Here is a 21,871-nt window from a genome sequence, read left to right as displayed (position 1 = left end):
ACCACACTCGTGCCTTGACAACTTACAAGGTCTTAACATTACCCGCGTCTTGTTAAACCTCACACTTAGCTTCCAAAGACGCATACTTTATTTTTCTTCTATATATATACTTTGGAAAACAACCTAGTTCCCAAAGATAACAATAACATCCATATCAAGCTTTTGGCGCACTACGTTTGTAACCCAAGCAAGTTATTATTGCCCCAGCGGTTCCGCCCTGGAGACTCTGAAGTCCCCCAACAACTTAACACTAGTGTCTTGGTAAGCTCCACTAGTCACCAAGAACACTCACAAAGCCTGCCTTTGTAAATACACACCGTTCATAAGGACGTTAACCGAACCTGCCTCAAACTCCTATCAACACCCTGACAATCCCGCTTAGGTTCCATTACTCAAAACCTTCAACACTTGACTTACTCACGGTCCCTTTCTTTCCCCACGCATACTCAAAAAAGTTTCAACTAGTTCTCTTAGTCGCAATTACTTCAAGAAAGTCTCTTGATCCACCAAGAGTCTTTGGCGAGAAAACCTCACACCCAATCTCTTGCCCGCTTAGATCTCAGCTCAGAAACCGTACTTACACTAATTAATCTAGTTAACCCATTCACATTCTCAAACTAACCTCTTAGCCAAATATGAATTTCTCAGCCTGGCTACGCCGGCTTAGACAATCCAACGATGTATGATCCACAACTTTACATCTCGGTCCATAAATCTCCCGTGAGGTCTCCCCCACTTTGTGTTATGACATCTCATTTGCCTTTACCAATTCATTTAAGAAATTTTACTTCCTCTTGTAAAACTCTCAGTCTTAGAATCCAAAAAAAACTTGTCCTTAGTAAATTCTAGAATCACTAGACCACCGTCTAGATCTTCTGTCAAATCCTCCTTTGAGTTTACGGTTTCCATACCCGGACTCACCTGTCCATTTTGACTAAAGAATGTTAGTATTTCAACTAACCATTATTACAAGATCTTTTCTGATAACGCAAGTTCCTTGAACTTCAAAACACATTCGTCTGAATATTAGACCTCTATCTAGACATTCACGACATTCTCCACAAAATAGTTCTTATCCAAGCATTCTACTACCACAAACATTTAAAATCAACTTATTTTTGACCACTCACAGATCAACTATTTTACCAACCCTTTGTGTTTTCTTTAGCACTTACCGCGTCTTAAACGATCTAGACAATTCTATTTCCATTCAAGAACCTGTCCTAGAACCGTATACGCTCTGATACCAAAATGAAACAACCGCACCCGGATTCCCAATCCTTACACCGGACACACGGGAAACAATCTCACCGGAACCCCATATTTCCGACAAGACAACCGGCGTTAACCGCTTCTTACAAATAGTTCCACAAATACTAGCTAAAGCAAACTATTTCATACTCTGCAGCTACTAATAGTAATCATACAAATGTACTTCAGCTCCACAAGCATTTTACATTTATAGACTCTGATTACTCCTCCAACAGGCCACTTCGTGATCCACCCGAACAAACCACTTAAGCATGTATTCCAAACACCACCTCATCTAGTTACTGAGTCGCACAACCAACCACCCCTAGCGACCGAGTAACAAGAGAGGTGGGCTGGAATACTTTATTCCGTCCAGCCATGGAAAACACTTCTCCGATGAATCCATCAATTCACCATCTTAGCTTTAACCCGACACTCTTGAGCTCTAAATTGGTTCTACAACCACAATGATCATGCTCCATAAGCTTACGGAGGTTCCAGCTCAAACCGAGTTTGTTGGTTCAACCAACAACACAACTCAACATAATTCAATCCATACAAAAGATTATGTAAATACTCAAATAAAACACAAACTAACCGTTAGAAACGCAATCCCACCGTTCAATACCTAGCCAGTAGTTTAATGCAGCTCTGTACCAAATTTCGTGGAGATCGAACAAGATTTGATTTCCCATTCGAGGCCTACACGAACTGTTTCTAGGCTTCTAGATCTGTAATTACTGGACCAGAAAGAAACGTCCATAACTTCCTGATTATAACCCCAAATCAAGCTCCGTCAGCAGCTATAGTTTCTAGACAGAGAGACCTTTCCATAGACTTTTAAATCGTGAGCTGATTCCATATGGTTTGACGGGAATCATCCTCGCAAAACCGGAACTCGGAAACGCACATGTTCCATAGTTAGCATAAATTGCACCATTTCGCAGCAGTCACCTTTCCAGTTATTACTTGTCCAGGAAGTCATGAGCATAACTCCTTCAAATTAGGTCCGAATAACAATCCGCCGATTGTATGCACTCTTGGTTTGCTGGAGATCACGCCAATAACATTATCTTTCCAAACCAATCTCGGATCCGGCGCCGACGAGCCTCCAAAGTCGGCTCCTCCACACTGCCTTTATCTTCAACCTTCTTCCACTCTCTTAGTCTTCTTCAGTACTATTTACTCCGGCCTTGTTCTTCCACCACCAAAGAAGCTTCCCACAGCCATGGTAGGACTAACCCGATCCATCAATGGTTTGCACCATCTCCGGAACGTAACTTCTCTCTCCTCTCATCATGGCTCTCTCTCTCTCTTCTCTTCCCCTTTCCCTCACTTTTCTATAACCACCACATCTCACTGAAAACTGTACCACAACAACCACAAACAATCACGATAACCTAATCGGGTTTGGTTTAATAACAACTTCTAAACCAACCAACAAAACTCACAAACTACCTCCACTACACGACACATGAACATCAGCCACACAAGTCTACGACCCTCAATTCCACGACAAATAAGCTTCCGGTTCTAGACTTGCATTATGCAGAGATTTCTAGTTCAGTTAATTTATGCTCTTGATTCAATATTCAACACAACAAACCACAACGACAACACAATCGAGCTAAGCCATTTACCTTTCTCGGCATCACCGGTTTACTNATTTACTCTCCGGTGAAAACGTTACACACGATGGCACAAGCTGTACGCAACGAGGGTCAGTCTCGATCCCCTCTTCATCACACGCCAACACCACCTCGCCCCTCTCTCCTCTCACGACCCATAGTTTAACTCTTTCTCTAACCCCAAAACCGAACTCATCCCTTCTCTTCCTCTTACCACCATCGAGCTTCTCTCTCTCCTTCCATCTTTATGGTGGCGACGACCATCGNCTTCGACCCAACGTGAGCAGAAGAAAAAAATAAGCGTAGATCGTTTTTTTAAAGGGAACGATAGGATTTTCCTTGGTTTAATTCGATTAAACCAAAATTTAGCTAAACCAGTTCTAATTTAATTAATAACTCAACCAACTTAATAAACCAACTAAAATTAAACCGGCTTCACTCCAATTCCCGACATACACACAAATTTTTCCATTTATTTCGGGACACGGGTGTTACAAAACCCTACTTCGTCTTCTCCGTCCTCTCGATTTCCCGATCTCCTACTTCGTCTTCTCCGTCCTCTCGATTTCCCGATTTCCCGATCTCCTTCTCCTTCTTCTTCGTCTTCTCGATTTCATGATTACCAGATCTCCTTCTCCATCTTCTCTGTCTTGTCCGTCTTCTCTGTAAAGGTATTTCTTAGTTCTTTCTAAACCCAAACCCTAATTTTTAGTTATTTCTCTGTTTCAATCTCCTCCGGCTTTTTTTTTATTGTTCTATTTCAATTGTTTAATTTTAGATCTGAATTGCATGATTAAAGTTACTTTGATTTTTCTGATTAATTTGTAACTTGATTTTTATTGTAGATGTTTCATGGTAATGATTACACAAGGTTTCTCACTAATAAATGTGTACCCAAACCCACCAGTTCAAACCTTAGTTGGGGTTCCGCCAGTTCTCAGAACACAGCGGCGGTCCAAAATAACCACCGTTCATCGTCGCAACCACTGCCCTCTCATTAACCACTGCCCTCTCATCAACCGCCCCCTACTAATGGGGATGTAGAGATTGACATGTCTCCACCTACTCGTTCAACTTCTACTGGAGCTTCTGCCCGACTGAACAGTCTCACTCTGGAAGAGTTGCTCGATAGTCCTGGGCGTGCAGCTTTAACGAGGCTAGATCCGCGCCGACCTCAAGGAACTCTCTGGTAATGTTTTTAATTTCATATTAGAATTCTAATGTTTTTAATTTCATTTTCGAATTCTAAGGTTGATTCATATTCTTTGTTTCTCCGTATGTTTGAAGGTTTGATCACGATCCTGCTGTTGCGGCTACTGTACGAAGCATCTTTGAAAGAGATTTCAAAGAGCCTCATGCCAATTGGACACAAACGCCGACTGTTGTGGTTGACCGTTGGTGTGAAATTTTTGCGGTAAGTCATTTTTTTGTTTTCAATTTTTACAAATACTTCTTTTATGTGGTTGACTCAGACTAATATACTTTTTATTTCTTGGAAGCAAACATATAATTGGGACTGAGCCATTAACGAGAGAGTAAGGCAGGAGTTTGAAGCCAAGTTAAAGGAAAGGATGTGTGATCAAGTGTCGAGGTGGAAGTTAAAGTGGAAGAGAAAAGGTGATGAGGCAAAGCCACGGTGGATTGATCCTAAAGTATGGGAAGGTCTGGTTTAGTATTGGCTTGATCCCAAATCAGAAACCAAGAGCATCAACAGTCGTAATGTTCGATATCATGACCCAGATGGCACTGGAATATATAAGCACCGCTCAGGCCAAAAACTTCTTTTAAAGCTCGTGCTCGGAAACATGTAAGTGTAGTTATTTAAATTTAGGCCTTCTTTTATCTTATGCACAGTTATTATTTCACTAATCAATTCTCTTTTTCTCTTTTTCAGTCTGAGCTAACCGGTGAGTTAACTCCTGACTTTCTACGCATCTTAGAAGACACTCATCGAAAGCCTGATGGCTCATTTACGGATGGAAAGTCCGAGTCTCTGTTCAATGAGGTGTCTTCCAAGATTCAAGAGTTGGAATATGAGCTTTGTACGAGGGATAATGGAGAGAGTGTTTCTGCTGGGGTGCCCATTCATATCAAAAACAAAATTTACACATCGGTAAGTTTCATACACTTTATATAATATATGGATGCAAACATATAGTAGTGTAGAGTACTGTAGAGTACTGCTGGGGTTGCCAATCGTATGATAGTTATGTTGTTAAATTTTTATATGATAATTGTGTCTTTCTTTCTTTGATTTTCTTATGTTTAACTTACAAGTTCATTTTTTGTTCTGTTATTAGGTTGCTCCTCAGAAAACAAACAGGATTTTTGGGGTTGGTTTTATGCAATTTGAAACGTCATCTTCCAGTGGCTGTCCACTGCCTTTGTCTCCGTCTAATGATCCGGTCATGTTGGCTCAGAAACTAGCACAAGCTGAGGAGTGTATTCAGACACAAGCGACTCAAATCCAGACACAAGCGAGTCAAATCCAAGAGAGTACACAAAGGATGCATTGTTATGATGCTTACTTCGACTATCTCGCTGCAAAAGATCCTGAGTTTGCTGCACAGTTTCGAAACCCGACAATGAACAACCCACCAGAAAAGTCTCCAACCCCGAACCCGACAATCAACAACCCACCACCAGAAGCTAACCCAGTAGCCGGAGAAGAGGGCAACACCGATGAAACCAACACTGGTAGCGGAACTGGAACTAGAAACATCACCTCTATGTTTTTGAATCTTTTTAAGACAATTTGAATCTTCTCTCTCTCTATGTTTGTAAATTTTTTTTAAGACAATTTGAATTTTCATTTTGAAGTTTAAATTTTAATTCTACTCCTAATTTTATTTATAGTTCACCTCAATTTTATTAATTGTTTCTTAATTCTGGATTAATTTCAATTTAATGTGAATTTAATCTAGAATAAGGAAAACAAAATTTCGATTTAAAATTTGAGGTGTTGCATGTTGCAACGTATTTGTGATGGATTTTGTTCGTCGCAAATGGCTTTAGACTTGCGATGGCATTTGTTTCTGGCAAAATGCTATGGATTTGCGAGAGATCAAGTCCTCGTAAATTGCTTCGAAATTGCGACATACAAAGTTTCTCGCAAACTGCTAGGTATTTGCGAGGGATTTGCGATATTTGAAATTTGTGAGACGCGATTTGCGAGGAACTTTTGTGTCTCGCAAATCCCTTGCGAATGTCGTTTTGCGAGGGACTTGCAATGAATTCTTCCATCGCAAATCGGTTGTTTTCTTGTAGTGATTTAAAGCCACTGACTCTCTGTTGTGTCCTTTGGCCAACTAGGGCTTCTCTCTTTTCCTATAAATGGGCCTCACACTTGCGGCCGCAGACAGATACCTCGTAACCTAGTTTTTGCTATTTTTAGCCTACTTTTACTTTATTGCATCCTCTTATCTTTTATAGGGTTTTTAGCCACCAAAGTTTGTAATCTTGATAACTTTGAATCTGTTGAGAATTTGCTTTCACTTCTTTGTATTAAATTGTTCATCTCTCTCTTATCTATCTGATCATGCTTGTTTTATCATTTTCTGGGTTTGTGTTCTTCATCATGATTTGTATATCAAAATAGTAACTAGATCCTTGGAGATGGGTTAGGTTGATTGAGAGTTTGGTTGTTATAGACTGTTTAAGCCTTGATTGTTATAGATCACTTATGGATTAGGTGTTCTCTAAGCTATTCTTGTTCTGAGAAGTTAAGAATAGATCTGAGATGTTTTATCATGCAAAAGATGTTTACGATGCTGGATAAGACTAATAATGGAGATTACTGTACCTAGCCTAAGAGATTAGTTATCTACGGTGGTTTTTGACAAAGAATGAATCTAGGATTTAATGCCTGTTTATCCATGTCTTAGCTAGTGAGAACTAGGTCTAGGAGTGTTTAAACTCGATTATTATTGCCATGAGAGTGGATTAGCAAGTTTATGAGATCATTGTCTAGGGATAGCTTCTATGAGTTTTGTTAGATAGTCTAGATAAGCCAAGCTTGATATCAACCCATTATTCCCATCTCTAGGATCTATTTGCTCCTTGTTTATTACTGCTTTCTCTGTTTCATCATTTGTCATCGTTTATTTTGCATCTCTGATTTTTGTTTTGCTTTTGTTCTTCTGTTATGCTTCACTCGACCACCTGCTCAACAATGCACTCGACCGAGTGCTAGCTCGAGCGCCAGTTTATTTCCTTGTTTATGTTCTGTTTCATTTCATTTTGCTCTCAATTGCATTTGTTAGTAGTTTTCTCTTGCTTAGTATAGTTTATTGCACTTGTTCTATAGTTTAATTATGCATTAGTACTGTCTTAAGTTGCTTTAATCTTCTGCATTTACATTTCTGTCTTTAGGTTGTTAGAAACAAATCAACTTGATATTTGGCTTAACTTGAATGCATTGATCATGTCTTGACTGCTTACATATCACACTCTTTATGGTTTGACATCCATTATGTTACAACAACATAAGGATATTGAAACACCTTGCATCCTATTTGATCATCTTAGCCTAAGTCTGTTTGTTTGTTATCATTCATTCATTCATAAGTTAAGATAGAAAAAACACATGTTTCAAGGCTCTCTCTCCAATACTGGCTGCTCCTAATGGAAATTGGGATGATTCTCTCTATTCCAATATGTATCATGTTCTGAATATCAAATCTTTCTACCCTCATAGTGAGGAGTACCATACGCTTATCCCATGACTGCTTTGGAGAATCTGGAAATCTCAGAATGATTTTGTGTTCAACGGAAAATATTTTAGTGCTTTGGATACAGTTAGAAAGGCTATGGAGGATGTGATGGAATGGAATCAGAGGAAATGGCACAAGGAAATGGGAAGAAGACTACCCTCCCAGCCAAAAAATGCCATGGTAAAATGGAAACCGCCACCAACGGGATTGTTTAAATGCAACACTGATGGTACTTGGAATGGCGAAGATACACGGTGTGGAGTGGGATGGGTGCTTCGAAATGATAGTGGGGAAGTTCAATGGATGGGAACACAAGCACTAAGAAAAGCAAGATCAGTTCTGGAGGTAGAATTGGAAGCAATGAGGTGGGCAATGGCTACAATGTCTCGGCTAAACTATAGTGGCTAGACTGACTCATTGGCGATGGTGAACCTATTGAACAATGATGAACGTTGGCTAGACTTTGCACCGATGCTTCAAGACATAAGAGACTTGCTCTCTTCTTTTTAAGAGGTTAAAATTCTACATACTCGGAGAGAAGGCAATATAGTGGCGGATCGGGTAAGGAGTTTTTTTTTCTTTTAGGAATCATGACCCTAAGTCGTATTCGATAATGCCAAATTGAGTGAAACAACTTCTATTGGTAGACAAACCCTGTGTAATTTGAAATTTGGTGAATGAAAGTTGTTGTTGAGTCAAAAAAAAAAATGCAAACACCAACAAAATAGAGAAGTTAGGCATAAATAAGAGTTCTGAACTCATGAATAACCAAAAAATTAATGTTATGAAATTAGAGAAAAAAAAAAAGCAAAAAGATAATAGAAGAGCAGATCAATCGTCAGACTGCTCACTTTGAATTTATTCTTTCTTTTTGTGTAATTGCTTATTCATTATTTTGCATCGTATGTTATCATATTCTGTATTGAATAAACTGTTTTTTTTCCCAAAAAAAAAGGTGTCACCTCTTTCTCTACACATACCAGAGTTAAAAAAATGTTTCCAACAAAGTCATCAAATTCTTTGGCAATGTTTTTGGATCTTGAATTTGTAGTACAACATAACAATTACTAGCGCTTAATTTATTATTACCTAGTGTTTCTCAACTCAACCTCCAATCTTCCCTCGTTTTCATGACACCTGAAAGCTTAAAGAGAAATTAGGTTAAACTTGGAGAAGAAGAACTTTATTCAATCTTGATAACTCAAGGTTTTTACAAGAGAGGCTATTGATATTTATAAGAGGAGATATTTCTAGATGACTTGGACTGATGCCCTAGACAGGTGCCCTAGTGGCACATCATGGCACTAGATCCAAAAACTCTAAATTTGTTGTTGAGAAAGTTGTGTGGCAAGAGGCCTTTTGTCGAGAACACACCATTTGTGTGTGTTGCTTTGTTGCAGTCTTTTGGCGCCAATGTTGGAGTCTTGTTGGGCCTTGTGGAACCCATAACTGATATTGGACTTAGACCGGTTTTGCTTGTGAGAAAAACCTTTGGAACAGTTGGAGGGTAGCTGTTCTTGCTAATACACCCCCTCAAAGTTGGTGTCGGAGGATTGGAGACACCAAGTTTGTACCTCAAATCATAGAAAGGTTCTTGGGGAAGAGATTTGGTAAAGATGTCGGCAAGCTGGTACTCAGCAAGAATGTGTTTTACCACCAAAGCATCTTGTGCAACCCTTTCACGAACATAGTGAAAATCCACATCAAAGTGTTTAGACCTTGCATGTAAAGCTGGATTAGCCGTGAGATAAACCGCCGAGAGATTATCACAATATAATTCTGGAGTATCTGGCTGAGAAACACCAAGTGAATCAAGTAATGCAGTGATCCGTTTGAGCTCAGATGCAGCAAAAGACATGGATCTGTATTCAGGTTATGTTGAGGACTTGGAGACAGTAGGGTAACGTTTTGCAGACCAAGATATAATGTTTGTCCCAAGAAAGGTACAAAACCTCCTGTAGAGCGTCTAGTTGCGTTGCAACCTGCCCAGTCACTATCACTGTAGGCACGAAGAGCAGGGTCTATTCTTGAACTGTTATCAACTCCCATATGAATCATGCCTTTTAAGTATCGTAGAACACGTTTCAAGAGATGAAAATCTGCAACAGTTGGAGTATGCATCTTCTAGGACACAAAATTAACAGCAAATTGAAGATCTGGTCGAGTAAGAGTTAAGTAATGCAGTTTTCCAGCCAAACTCCGAAAGTAAGTAGGGTCAGAGAAGGCTTTATCTTGTCCTTCAACTCGATCAAGGTGAAGAGGTAAAGGACTTGGCATAGGAGCACAATCAAGCATACCAACAGTCACTAAAAGATCTTTGGCATACTTTTCTTGATTCAAGAACAGACCACCATCATGGAAATATGATTGTATTCCCAAAAAATAATGTAGAGGACCCAAGTCTTTCATGCGAAACTCCTTGTTTAAACATTCCAAAAATCCTTGAATCAGCTGATCATTACTTCCAGTCATTATCATATCATCAACATATAGTAGTAGGTACATCATATCCTTGCCTTGTCTGTAAACAAACAATGAATGATCCGGGATACTGCAAAAGAAACCAAACTTTAAGAGATAGTTGCTGAACTTATCAAACCAAGCACGGGGAGCTTGTTTGAGTCCATAGATAGCCTTTTTAAGTTTGCACACATAATCTGGTCTTAGAGGATCTTCAAAACCAGGCGGTTGCTGCATATAAACCGTTTCTTTAAGATCTCCATACAAGAAGGCATTTTTCACATCTAGCTGCTTGATGTTCCAGTTTTTAGCTACTGCAGTGTGAAGAACAGAACGAACAGTAGCTGTTCTGATTACTGGACTGAAAGTTTCAATGAAATAAACTCCTTCTTCTTGATCATACCCCTTAGACACCAATCTTTCTTTTAACTTATCAAGACTACCATCAGAGTTGAGCTTAGTTCTGAAAACCCATTTACAACCCAAAACATGCTCAGCTTCCTCGGGTGGAGCCAAGTCCCATGCATCAACTTCACGCATTGTAGACATTTGTTCTCCCATCGCATTATTCGAACCTTCATCTTTTAAAGCATACTTCACTGTTTTAGGCTCAGAATAGTTGCTTTTGACTGTGAACAACACATATTTAGTATTTGGTTCGACAATTCCTTACTTTGCGCGAGTGATCATCGGATGTGTAGATGTTGTTGCAAGAAAATCTTCATTTATATTTATGTCATTGGTTTCTGCTGCGTCAGAAAGTACTTCAGTCGTGTCATTGACTTTTGTAGGTGAATCAGCTCTCTGGATTGAGACAGGAGCAAGAACAGTGATCTTGAAGGTAATGGAAGAAATTCTTGTTCCAAAAAGAGAGCATCAGTGTTATTTGAGGAACTGTGCTTGACAATGAGACAGACTCAGATGTATCCATCCTGCTATTAGAAACAAGAGAGCTGTTGCCTATAGAAGCAGGATCAAAGCCTGTCGTACACTCAGAACTCTCTGTTTCTTTTGGCAGTAGAGAATACTGAGGAGCTCGCTGTAGAGGAAAGAAAATTGGATTGCCAAGCCAAAAGTAGTGGAGTCTGAACTTTTGAAGCATATTCATGATATATTTATGTATATGGGAAACTCTTTTCATCAAACAAGACATGTCTGCTGATATAGACTCTACCAATTGGAAGATGCAAGCACCTATAACTTTTGTACTTCTCGTTGTACCCCAAAAACACTTAATGCAGAGACTTTGGATCGAACTTGTTTATACCATAATCACGAAGATAGGGATAACACGAGCATCCAAAGACTCTTAGAGAAGTATAAATTGGAGTCTCCTGATATAAAACCTCATAAGGACTAGCTTTGTTATCCAGCACAGAGGAAGGTAGCATATTACCTAAGAAATTTTCATTGAAAAATGCTTCGACCCAGTTCTTGTGGTGCATGACTCTGAAACAACATTGACAAACTAAGTTCTGTAATATGCCTGTGTTTGCGTTCAGCAAGACCGTTTTGTTGTGGTGTATGAGGAAAAGAGATGAGCTGTGTAATCCCTTCATTTGAGAGATGAGTAGTAAATCTTGTACTGATAAACTCACCCCCTCCATCACACTGAAACATCTGAATCTTTAATTGGAGTTGATTCTCAATTAATTGTTGAAATTGCAGAAAGATAGAGTAGAAAACTGTTTTTCTCTTGAGAGGATAAAACCATGTGAATCTTAAGTAATGATCAACAAAAATGACATAGTAACGAAATCCTTGAGGAGAAACAACTGGAGAAGGAGCCCATAAATGTCAATGAATGCGTTCTAGGGGCTTAGAAGCAACATAATCTGAAGAAAGAAAAGGTAGTCTACTGATCTTTCCTAACTGACAAGCTTTACATATATGAGAAGATGCCTTATTCAGAACAATAGAATTGTTTCTTGACAAGAGCTGTAGAATCTCACTGTGTGGATGACCACCTTTGATGCCATATCTCTTCACTGGCTACTTGTTGTTTGTTGGAGTAGAGAGCATTGAACTTGGAATCCTTTAGCACATAGAGATTATTGTCCTTGTTTCCTATCGTGAGAAGCTGTCTTGTCTGCAGATCATTTATTCGAACATAATGTGAGTCGAATTTTACAGAGCATGAATAATCATCAGTCAACTTAGAAAAAGATAGGAGTGACTTAGTGATATTATGACAAACCAAAACATCCTTTAGAGGTAACTTACCTTGAATAGTTGTGGACATGCGTTATTGGGAGAAACTCACCATTTCCAACAATCACTGAATCGGTTCCTGCATACGGCTGAGCATTCTGTAAGGTCGCTGTGGAGGTTGTTATGTGTGCTGTAGCACCAATATCGAAGATTGGTTCATGCCCTGCAGCATATTCCTGATCAGACAACCTCATTGAAGGTAAAGCTTGATCGAAGTCAGTGTTGTAGTAGTCCTCATCAAAGCGATGATAACAATTATAAGCAGAATGGCCAGGCTTTCCACATATCTGACATGGTAATCGGTTAGACTGAAACTGTTGATGAAAACCTCTGCCTTGTGTTGAATAACCTCGACCACCTTTGTTGCTACCTCCTCTACTCTGACCTCTGCCTCTGTTTGAACAACCTCCTCGAGAATGACCACCTCGGTTATTGTAACCACCATTGTTGTTGCCTGAGTAGGACTGTGAGTTTTCGTTCTTATCAGTGTAAAATGCTTGATGAGGTGTGATTGCAGTCACTGCCTCATAAGCCTGAATCTTATCTTCAAAGTTTGTGAGTTTAAAAACCACATCACAAAGCATGGACCTGGGTAGGTTTCCATAGACTCTTCAATCACAATACAAATAGAGTCATATTCATGATCTAGACCATTCAAAAAACCAGAAATATTCTCATGTTCTGACAGAGGAGATCCAATAGAATCAAGTTGGTCACACAGAGATTTGATTTCAGCAAGATACACAGCCATAGACTTTCCCAACTTACTGTTGCATAAACTTTCTTCTGCAGATCTAGCTTCCTAGCGGTAGAAATAAGATTATACCGCTTAGCAAGAGAAAACCATACCTCTGAAGATGAACGAAGCCCATAGACACTTTTAAGAGCTGACTCATAGAGAGATCCAACTACCTAGGCCATAACGAGCTGATCTGCGTGTATCCACCTCATGAACTCTGGATTGCTAACCTCTGCAACTTGACCTCCAGTATGAACCATCATCGTCAGAGAAGGGCGAGGTGTAGCACCTGTGACGAAACCAAGAAGCATTTGACTAGATAAAAACTGCTCAAACTGCATCTTCCAGAGCATATAGTTATTATCGGTTAGCTTCAGGGTAACACACTGAGAAATAGTCACCATTGGTGGAATGAACGTTGCTGTAGAAGGAACTGGGAAAGACGGTATGGTAGGTTGAGGAATCGGTGGTGAAATGGTGGGTTGAGGAATCGGTGAAGAAGCTGACAAATTAAGAGAAGCAGAAATAGGTTGAGAGATTTCTGCTGCCGGTTGAGAGATCATGACTGCAGCAGCTGAAACCAGTTGTGAGAACAAAGAAACTGAAGTTAAGTTTTCCATAGCTATGATACCATGAAAGCTTAAAGAGAAATTAGGTTAAATTTGGAGAAAAAGAACTTTATTCAATCTTGACAACTCAAGGTTTTTACAAGAGAGGCTATTGATATTTATAAGAGGATAACTTTCTAGATGACTTTGACTGATGCCATAGACATGTGTCCTAGTGGCACTAGATCCAAAACTCCAAATTTGTTGTTGAGAAAGTTGAGTGGCAAGATGCCTTTTGTCGAGAACACACCATTTGTGTGTGTTACTTTGTTGCAGTCTTTTGGCGTCAATGTTAGAGTCTTGTTGGGCCTTGCGGAGCCCATAACTGATGTTGGACTTGGACCAGTTTTACTTGTGAGCAAAACCTCTAGAACAGTTGGAGAGTATATGTTCTTGCTAATAACACCCACATTAAAGGATACTATGGTTTAGTCTTGGGCATTCGGTTAAATCGGTTTCTTGGTTTATTCGGAATTATAAAATTATGCCAAATTGAACCGAATAAAACTTCGGTTCGGTTCAGTACTCGGTTTTTTCGATTCGGTTATAGGGTTTCAAATCAATTCTGAACTAAACCAAATTTAATTCTATTTCGGTTAATTCGAACCGAATTAGACCAACATAAAGAAAAAAAAGACTCAAATTAATATTTTTACATTTACAGACCAATATCTACTGGGCCAAATCTAAGCCCAAATTCAACTACATATCCAAACCCATTAAAAATACAAATCCAAACCCATTAAAAATTAGGAATGACGATTGACTCTCTCGCCGCCTCTACTGTCTTCCAAGACAGCATATCGGGACTGGCGACGGTGACGGCATGATCCGATGTATTCTTCCACGTAAAACCAACAAACTCTGTCCTACCATCATCAGAATCACATGCAATCAAAAATCCATCATCTAAAACTGAAAAAATAGAAAAACAAAAACAAAAAAATTTGAAAACCGATCAGATCTGAAGACTTACCAATGAATCTAGTCTTGAGTTAGGTGATGAAAATGATGGTAAAGTCGAATCCAGTGATAAACACATGCCATGGATCGATATTGAGTGAGAAATGATGTCGTAGGGGAGGAGAAGAAGAAGATAAAGAAGAGATGGTGAAGAATAAGCTTAAGAAGGAATGAAGAAAGGAGAAGGAGTCGAAGAAGAAAAATAGAGAGAAGAGGACTTCTCTATGCTGTAAAGAAAAAAAAAACTAGAAATGAAAGTAGATTATGATTTTTGTCTTTTTATATGATCCTTTTCTAAACCGAGAAACCCGATCGGTTAGTGTCTACCGAACCAAACCGAACCATGAACCGTACTCCAATTAAAGTTCCGCTGATCAGTTTACATCTAATAACTGAACATAAACCGAAACTAAATAAACTCGGTTTTTTCGGGTTGAACCGTTTGCCCAGACCTACAGTTTTGCTACAATATAGTATTAAAAACTTACCGTAAATGTGGAATGAGTTTGATTCGACATATATCATCGCCGTTAAAGTTGCTGAATTATTTATGTGTATTGGAAAGTTTAGCTATTTTTTTGAATACATGTTAGGTAATGTACTCATTGACTTGAGTTTTTTTCTTTAATGTTTCTCTAAAATTGAATGATTGTATCTACCAAAAAAAAATTAAAAAATTGAATGATTGAATTAAGGTAGAATGGTAGTAGAATTTGATTACGAACTTATTTCATATTGTAACGTAGTTTGTTATTTTAATAGGTACACAAATCCGAATTAATCATGTTTAAGGGTCCGATTTTTGTTATTTTAACTACCCTATCGATTTTTTTGATTGCACTCCAAATTTTTTAGCACAGTGGCATTTCATGTAATTACAATTTACATGCACTTTGTTAATCGTATAAGGCTATGCTCGGTTTAGTTGGTTTATTATACCTACTTTGTTTACAAAATTTTACGATTTTTATATATTTGTTAGAACATTGTAACAAAGTATCAAAATTATATGGCCCAATTTACTGAAATAAATAAATGAAACTCAAGTTTAAATTTTTATTCATAGATATAATTAACCAAATGTAACTTTCGATAATCTTTTAAAATCAATCAACTACAACAAGCGACAGATACTCATCTTTAGATATAGCAGCCTCCATGATGGTTATGGGATCAATCGTCATGGGATCCATCGTTATGGGATCAGTCGTTATGGGATCAATCTCTCCATCATTTTCCAAGAATATTTTTATCATATTCTTGGAGAACCCACTTACTAAAGCCACTCCTTTCTTGTTTCCGAGCACCGGCGTTGAACTCGAATGCCTCAGGTTCCAAAACACAATCTCCGGCACAGCTTCCCCGTACCCCTTCTCTCTGTACTTGCTCACAATCACCTCATAATCTGTTTCCCATCCATTACTCGGAGGTGACGTCCCTTCCCATCTATTATACGAAGAAGTCGAAGTCGACGCTTCATCAAATTCCATGTCACTGAACACAAACAGCCTCTTGATCATCTCTTCCGGCTTCAGCTTCCCTTTCACAGCCACTTCAAGAATCAAATCAAACACTTTCTGAAAATCAGTGTTCATATCCCATTGCATATTACTCACAAATGTAAATGCAGATAAGGCAATAATAAAGAGCAAAAAGTAAAGAACACAAGAACTTTGTTAACGAGGTTCGGTTTTTCCTACTCCTCGGGACCACGTCCAGATTTCGATTCCACTAGAACAAGAAAGCAAATACAACCTATTCGCAAACGCGTAAATTAATCACAACCCTCTTAATTCACCGCTCCGTTCTATAACATGAAATCTTAAAGATACTTCTCTACCCTTAACTAGACTAACACCAAGCCTAGATTCAAACCAAGATAACCTAACCTTGGGCTAAACTCCCCCTGAGCCTAGACTTCAGATCTTCAACTCTCTTGAGCAACCTTCACACACACGTCACACCGACGAACAAAGAAGCTTGAACAACACAAGCACCAAACCGCGAAACTAAGCCGCACACCAACAGAAAGCTCTCTAGGATTCTCACCTTTATGCCTCAGCTCTCTTGCTTCTTTAGGACGTGCCTAACACCTCCTTATATACCCATCAATACTTCCTAATCACCATAGGAGAAGATTTCCAAATCTCATAAGAAAAATACTTTTTCCTTTTTGCTATTTTCCTTTTCTTTGTAAAACTCCAATTTAATCAACCAAAGAAATAGTAGTTTTCCTCTTCAATTTATCCTCAAACCGTCCTTCAATATTGCCTTCTCAAGTCTTCTAGAAACTTCTCACGCACATAAAACAACAGCCATCTTGTATCACATCTTGAATCACACAGACACTACTTCAGACAGACCAATACATCTTCATTCTCCCCCTTTTTGACTATGCTTGTGAACTCATCAGTTCAAACACTTAAACAACATCACCAGACACATCTTCATTCTCCCCCTGAATGAGTCACAACATGGTCAAAACTAACAGGAAAATTCTCCCCGCTTTGCAATACGCGGTTGATAGCCTAGTACACAACCTCCATAGAACTCATCTTTTCTAACCCAAATCTTGTTGCGCCTTAGACCTCCATGATTAACTCCTTGAATGAATCTGAAACAATTCCTCTTAACATGTCCTTGAACTCCACAATGATAACATGTAGGACCATGAAACCTTACATCATAAGCATTCTCCATTCGGCTTCTCTCTCTCAACAATCTGAAACATCTTGGCCTAATATGCCCAACAACACCACAATAATGACAAACAGGTCGAAACACTTGTCTAGGTGCATTCTGCAATTCAGAAAATTTTGTACCACGTTCTTTCACAAATATCGTCTCTGAAGCAGCCTCTGTAGTAGTCTCTGAAATACGCTTTGAAGCAGACGTGATTTTTCCACTTGAAACAAACACTGGATCTGAATTTGAAACTTTTCCTTCATATCCAAGACCACACTTATCTGTCTTGCCAATACTTAGAATATGATCCAGCTTCTTTGTACCATTATTAAGCATCCTCAAATTCTTTTGAGTTTCTTCAAGCTGCACTTTAGCTTGTAATGCTTCTTCGCCCTTCTCTATTGCATGTTTCTCTGCTTCAACGACTTTAGCCTCTAACACGAGCTTCTCCTTAATCAAAACTGAATTATCCTCAACTACCTTAAGCCAATGTGCATACAACTTCTCATAACTCTTACCAAGTTCTTCATAGCTCATATCCTCTGAATCACTATCACTCTCAGACTCATGCTCTGCTGCAGTTGCAGGTTTTGCTGCAGATTCAGAAGCAGTTGCAGACACTGTTGCAGACGCTGATTCAGAACTATCTTCAAAAGTTGTAAACGCCACAAAATTCTTCAGATCTTCTTCTTCATCTGAATCAGTTTCAGAATCACTAGTAACAACATTCATAGCCTTCTTCTTATGCTTTTGTAGATTAGCACAATCAGACCGTACATGACCATATCCTTTGCATTCAAAACATTGAACATTCTTTGATAAAGTCTTCATCTCTTCACCCATTCTACTTTTCTTCTCTTCGCCCTTACGCTTCAGAAATTTAGCAAATTGTCTTGATAACATGGCCATTGAATCTTCACAAGATGATACCTTAAGAGCTACTCCAATGTCAACTTCCTTCTTTATTGCTTCCTTAACTTCATCATCTTTCTTCTTAACTCCTTCAGCTTCATATGCTTTGCTTAATTCGAAAGCTTTAAGAATCCCAACAAACTCATCAAAAGCCATCTCATCTAAATTATGAGCTTCTTCAACTGCAGAAATTTTTGACTCAAATTTTGCAGGCAACGATCGCTTCAGCTTCTTCACAAGCTTTTTGTCTTTGTACTGCTTTCCAAGAGCAAAAGCCTCATTAGATATATCACATAACTTAGCACTGAACTCAGCCACAGTTTCTTTTTCTTCCATCCTTAGATTCTCAAATTGTGAAGCCAACATATCCAACTTAGTTCTCTTGACACTTGAAGTACCCTCAAACATATTCTCCAATGACTTCCACGCTTTCTGAGCTGATACACATTGAGAGATTAACTTGAAGTGGCTTGAATCAATAGCATTGTAAATCGCTGTCTTGGCTGTCGAATTGCAACTTGATAGCTTTTTCTCTGCAGCAGTCCACTTATCTCTTGGCTTAAGACACTCAACTCCTTTATCATCCACGAATTTAGGGGGCTCCCAACCAAGCTCAATCGAATTCCAACAATCCTCATCAAGGTTACTAATAAACGCTTGCATACGAACCTTCCAATATCCATAATTAGATGAATCAAGCAACGGTGGTCTTGTCATAGACGTGCCTTCTCTGTATGAAGTCATCACAACTGATTCAAAGCTCTTCCTTACTTCCTAAACTACCCTCACCCTTGATCTACCCGAAACAAGACTGAATCTCTATCGAGAACCCGCTCTGATACCACTTGTAAATGCGGATGAGGCAATAATAAAGAGCAGAAAGTAAAGAACACAAGAACTTTGTTAACGAGGTTCGGTTTTTCCTACTCCCCGGGACCACGTCCAGATTTCGATTCCACTAGAACAAGAAAGCAAATACAACCTATTCGCAAACGCGTAAATTAAGCACAACCCTCTTAATTCACCGCTCCGTTCTATAACATGAAATCTTAAGGATAATTCTCTACCCTTAACTAGACTAACACCAAGCCTAGATTCAAACCAAGATAACCTAACCTTGGGCTAAACTCCCCCTGAGCCTAGACTTCAGATCTTCAACTCTCTTGAGCAACCTTCACACACACGTCACACCGACGAACAAAGAAGCTTGAACAACACAAGCACCAAACCGCGAAACTAAGCCGCACACCAACAGAAAGCTCTCTAGGATTCTAACCTTTATGCCTCAGCTCTCTTGCTTCTTTAGGACGTGCCTAACACCTCCTTATATACCCATCAATACTTCCTAATCACCATAGGAGAAGATTTCCAAATCTCATAAGAAAAATACTTTTTCCTTTTTGCTATTTTCCTTTTCTTTGTAAAACTCCAATTTAATCAACCAAAGAAATAGTAGTTTTCCTCTTCAATTTATCCTCAAACCGTCCTTCAATATTGCCTTCTCAAGTCTTCTAGAAACTTCTCACGCACATAAAACAACAGCCATCTTGTATCACATCTTGAATCACACAGACACTACTTCAGACAGACCAACACATCTTCAACAAACTCTGTTTTTTGATCTCAAATCGTCTCCTGTCACCAAATGCAGTTCAGGGTTGTTGCTGAAGGTTATAAGTTTACCTCTCCATGGCTCTTCTGATAGCTCAGAGACGAGCAAACCAAGCGCGACTGAAACTTCAATTGGTTCACCATACATAGATCCAGAAACGTCACAGATGGCCATGCAATTCGACAAAGAACCTTTTTCTTTAAGATCATCAACCATTCTTTTCCATTGCAGCTCAGCGACTAGTCCACCGTCTCTGCCGTCTAATTCTCTTATTATCTCGTGAGGTAATACAGCACCGGTGGCTACCTTCGTTTTCCCCGTACTCGCATCATTGAGATATTGCTGAAACCTCTCTGCGTCGTGATTCAAGAAAATCTCCTTGTACAACTTCATCGCCACTGATGCAACACGGTCGTAAGGGAGAGATGCCCAATCACTCGCTCCCATGTATACTTCAGGGAGTTGCAGAGTCTTCCGGAGGGGAACAAGAACTTGTTTCCTTAGCCGATCACGAACTCTGTAAGCATAGTGAGCTTCTTCCACGCCTTCGTATTCTGGGAATGATTCTCGGGGAAACAGCTTCCTAGCAATACTCTCGCAGAGAAGAGTTGCTTTGTCGAATGAAGAATCAAGCGATGGACACCATTTAGCCGCTAGAGAGATTTCGTTTGGTTGGCCTGATGTCAAAAACTCAACGTCTCTTTTGAGTTGATTTGCGAATAGATCAGAAACACGTTCGTGGAGAAATCTATAGTCTGGATCGTGTGAGTATCTTGAAAGTGCCTCCTTCCCCAATGAAATTCTCTTTTGCTTGTGATCCAAGCTTCCTGTAGCATTCTTTTCTTGGTTCTTCTTCTCTACGTTCGCTACCCTCAGCCCCCTCGTCGCCGCCAGCTTTCCATGACCACCAGCTCTCCAGGTTTCTAGAGAGAATCGATATCCGCGTTTTATCACGAGCCATTCTGACTTTTGGATACTGCGGATTTCAGATCCTTTGAGAAGCCGGTAAAGAATCTCCGGGAAATCTTTAAAATAGCCAAATTTGGAGATGGACTCGAGGTTACAAGCTAGGGTTTTGGGATGGTGACCATGGAGCCACAACGCGGCCGTGTAAAACCCTTCCTTGTCAGATTTTCCGGTGCCACGGACTCCACGAAGATTACAGATAAGCTTGAGAGTGGTCAAGGCGTCGTGGTCCCAGGCTTCCTGTAGCCGCTGCTCCAGAGATTCCTTGGGCGTGTAGGGAACAACGTGGAAGAAGAAGTCGAGGCAGGGGTTGCCTGAGGAGAGGTACGTGGCGGATCCATTCTCCGTGTGTCCCATCGGAGGTGAAGAGCTGACGTTGAGTTTAGTCGATTTGTTAAAGTTTGAGACCATTGCGTCCATGAAAGGGTCGCTGGGACCAGAAGCTGTGATGGGTTCTGTGAGGAGATCGTTGGAGTCGCGGATCTCTGGTGGACCAAGCAACGGAGAAGACATGGTTATGTCAATTGCAAGCAACGGAGAAGACAACGAATAAGAGAAGATCGAAGATGAAGAAGACAAATCGATCGAAGAATTGGAATTGAAAATAAAAGAGCGATATTGAATCAAGGAGGCTGTACCTAATATTTATACAACTCACCGACTAACCTAGGTAGGGTTGCCTAAAGTTGTAACAAATTATATAAGGTATCTTTCAAGTACCAAATATACGAGAATATCGGATATGAAAGCTTCCGAGATTGATCAGTAGCTTGGGGATCAAATTTATACAACTACGTATGCATCGACTAACCTACCTAGGGTTTGTTTTGGTCTTTAGAAAGATTGTAAAGTTAGTACGTATCTCATCGCATATAATATTAATATATTTCATGTGATACCTTTTTTAAAATTAGTTCTCGCTTAGCTATAACAAATATTATATACTGTTTTAAAATAGTTGTCATTCTACCCTAATTTTTTGTTTGAATTTAGTTGTTGTTCTCGCTTTCCAGTTTCCAATGTCATTTTCATTTGTCTCTTATAAAATAAATAAATAAAGGTATGTTGGCATTTTAGTACATTTTGGAAACTTAATTAGTCTTTTAGTACAAACACTATTTATA

General features: G+C 39.4%; 1 protein-coding gene across 1 annotated transcript; it reads right to left on the bottom strand.

Moving 5' to 3' along the window:
* On the bottom strand, positions 15,679–21,260 carry LOC104748547. The gene is made up of 2 exons (XM_010470167.1): positions 19,780–21,260; positions 15,679–16,192 (listed from the first exon to the last, which is right to left on the bottom strand). The coding sequence occupies exons 1-2, from the start codon at positions 21,258–21,260 to the stop codon at positions 15,679–15,681; spliced, it is 1,995 nt and encodes a 664-aa protein (XP_010468469.1).

Source organism: Camelina sativa, chromosome 15 (assembly GCF_000633955.1).
Source record: "Camelina sativa cultivar DH55 chromosome 15, Cs, whole genome shotgun sequence".
In the NCBI taxonomy this organism is placed as follows: Eukaryota; Viridiplantae; Streptophyta; class Magnoliopsida; order Brassicales; family Brassicaceae; genus Camelina; species Camelina sativa.
Note: the sequence above shows the minus strand (reverse complement) of the source record. Positions and strands in the feature narration are given on the sequence as shown.

Excerpts from the sequence above, each read along its gene's own strand:
- LOC104748547 (XM_010470167.1), bottom strand. The coding sequence starts at position 21,260 with ATGTCTTCTCCGTTGCTTGGTCCACCAGAGATCCGCGACTCCAACGAT. Across the intron at positions 16,193-19,779 it reads GATTTGAGATCAAAAAACAG|ATTTGTGAGTAATATGCAAT; the intron begins AGTTTGTTGAAG and ends ATCTGCATTTAC.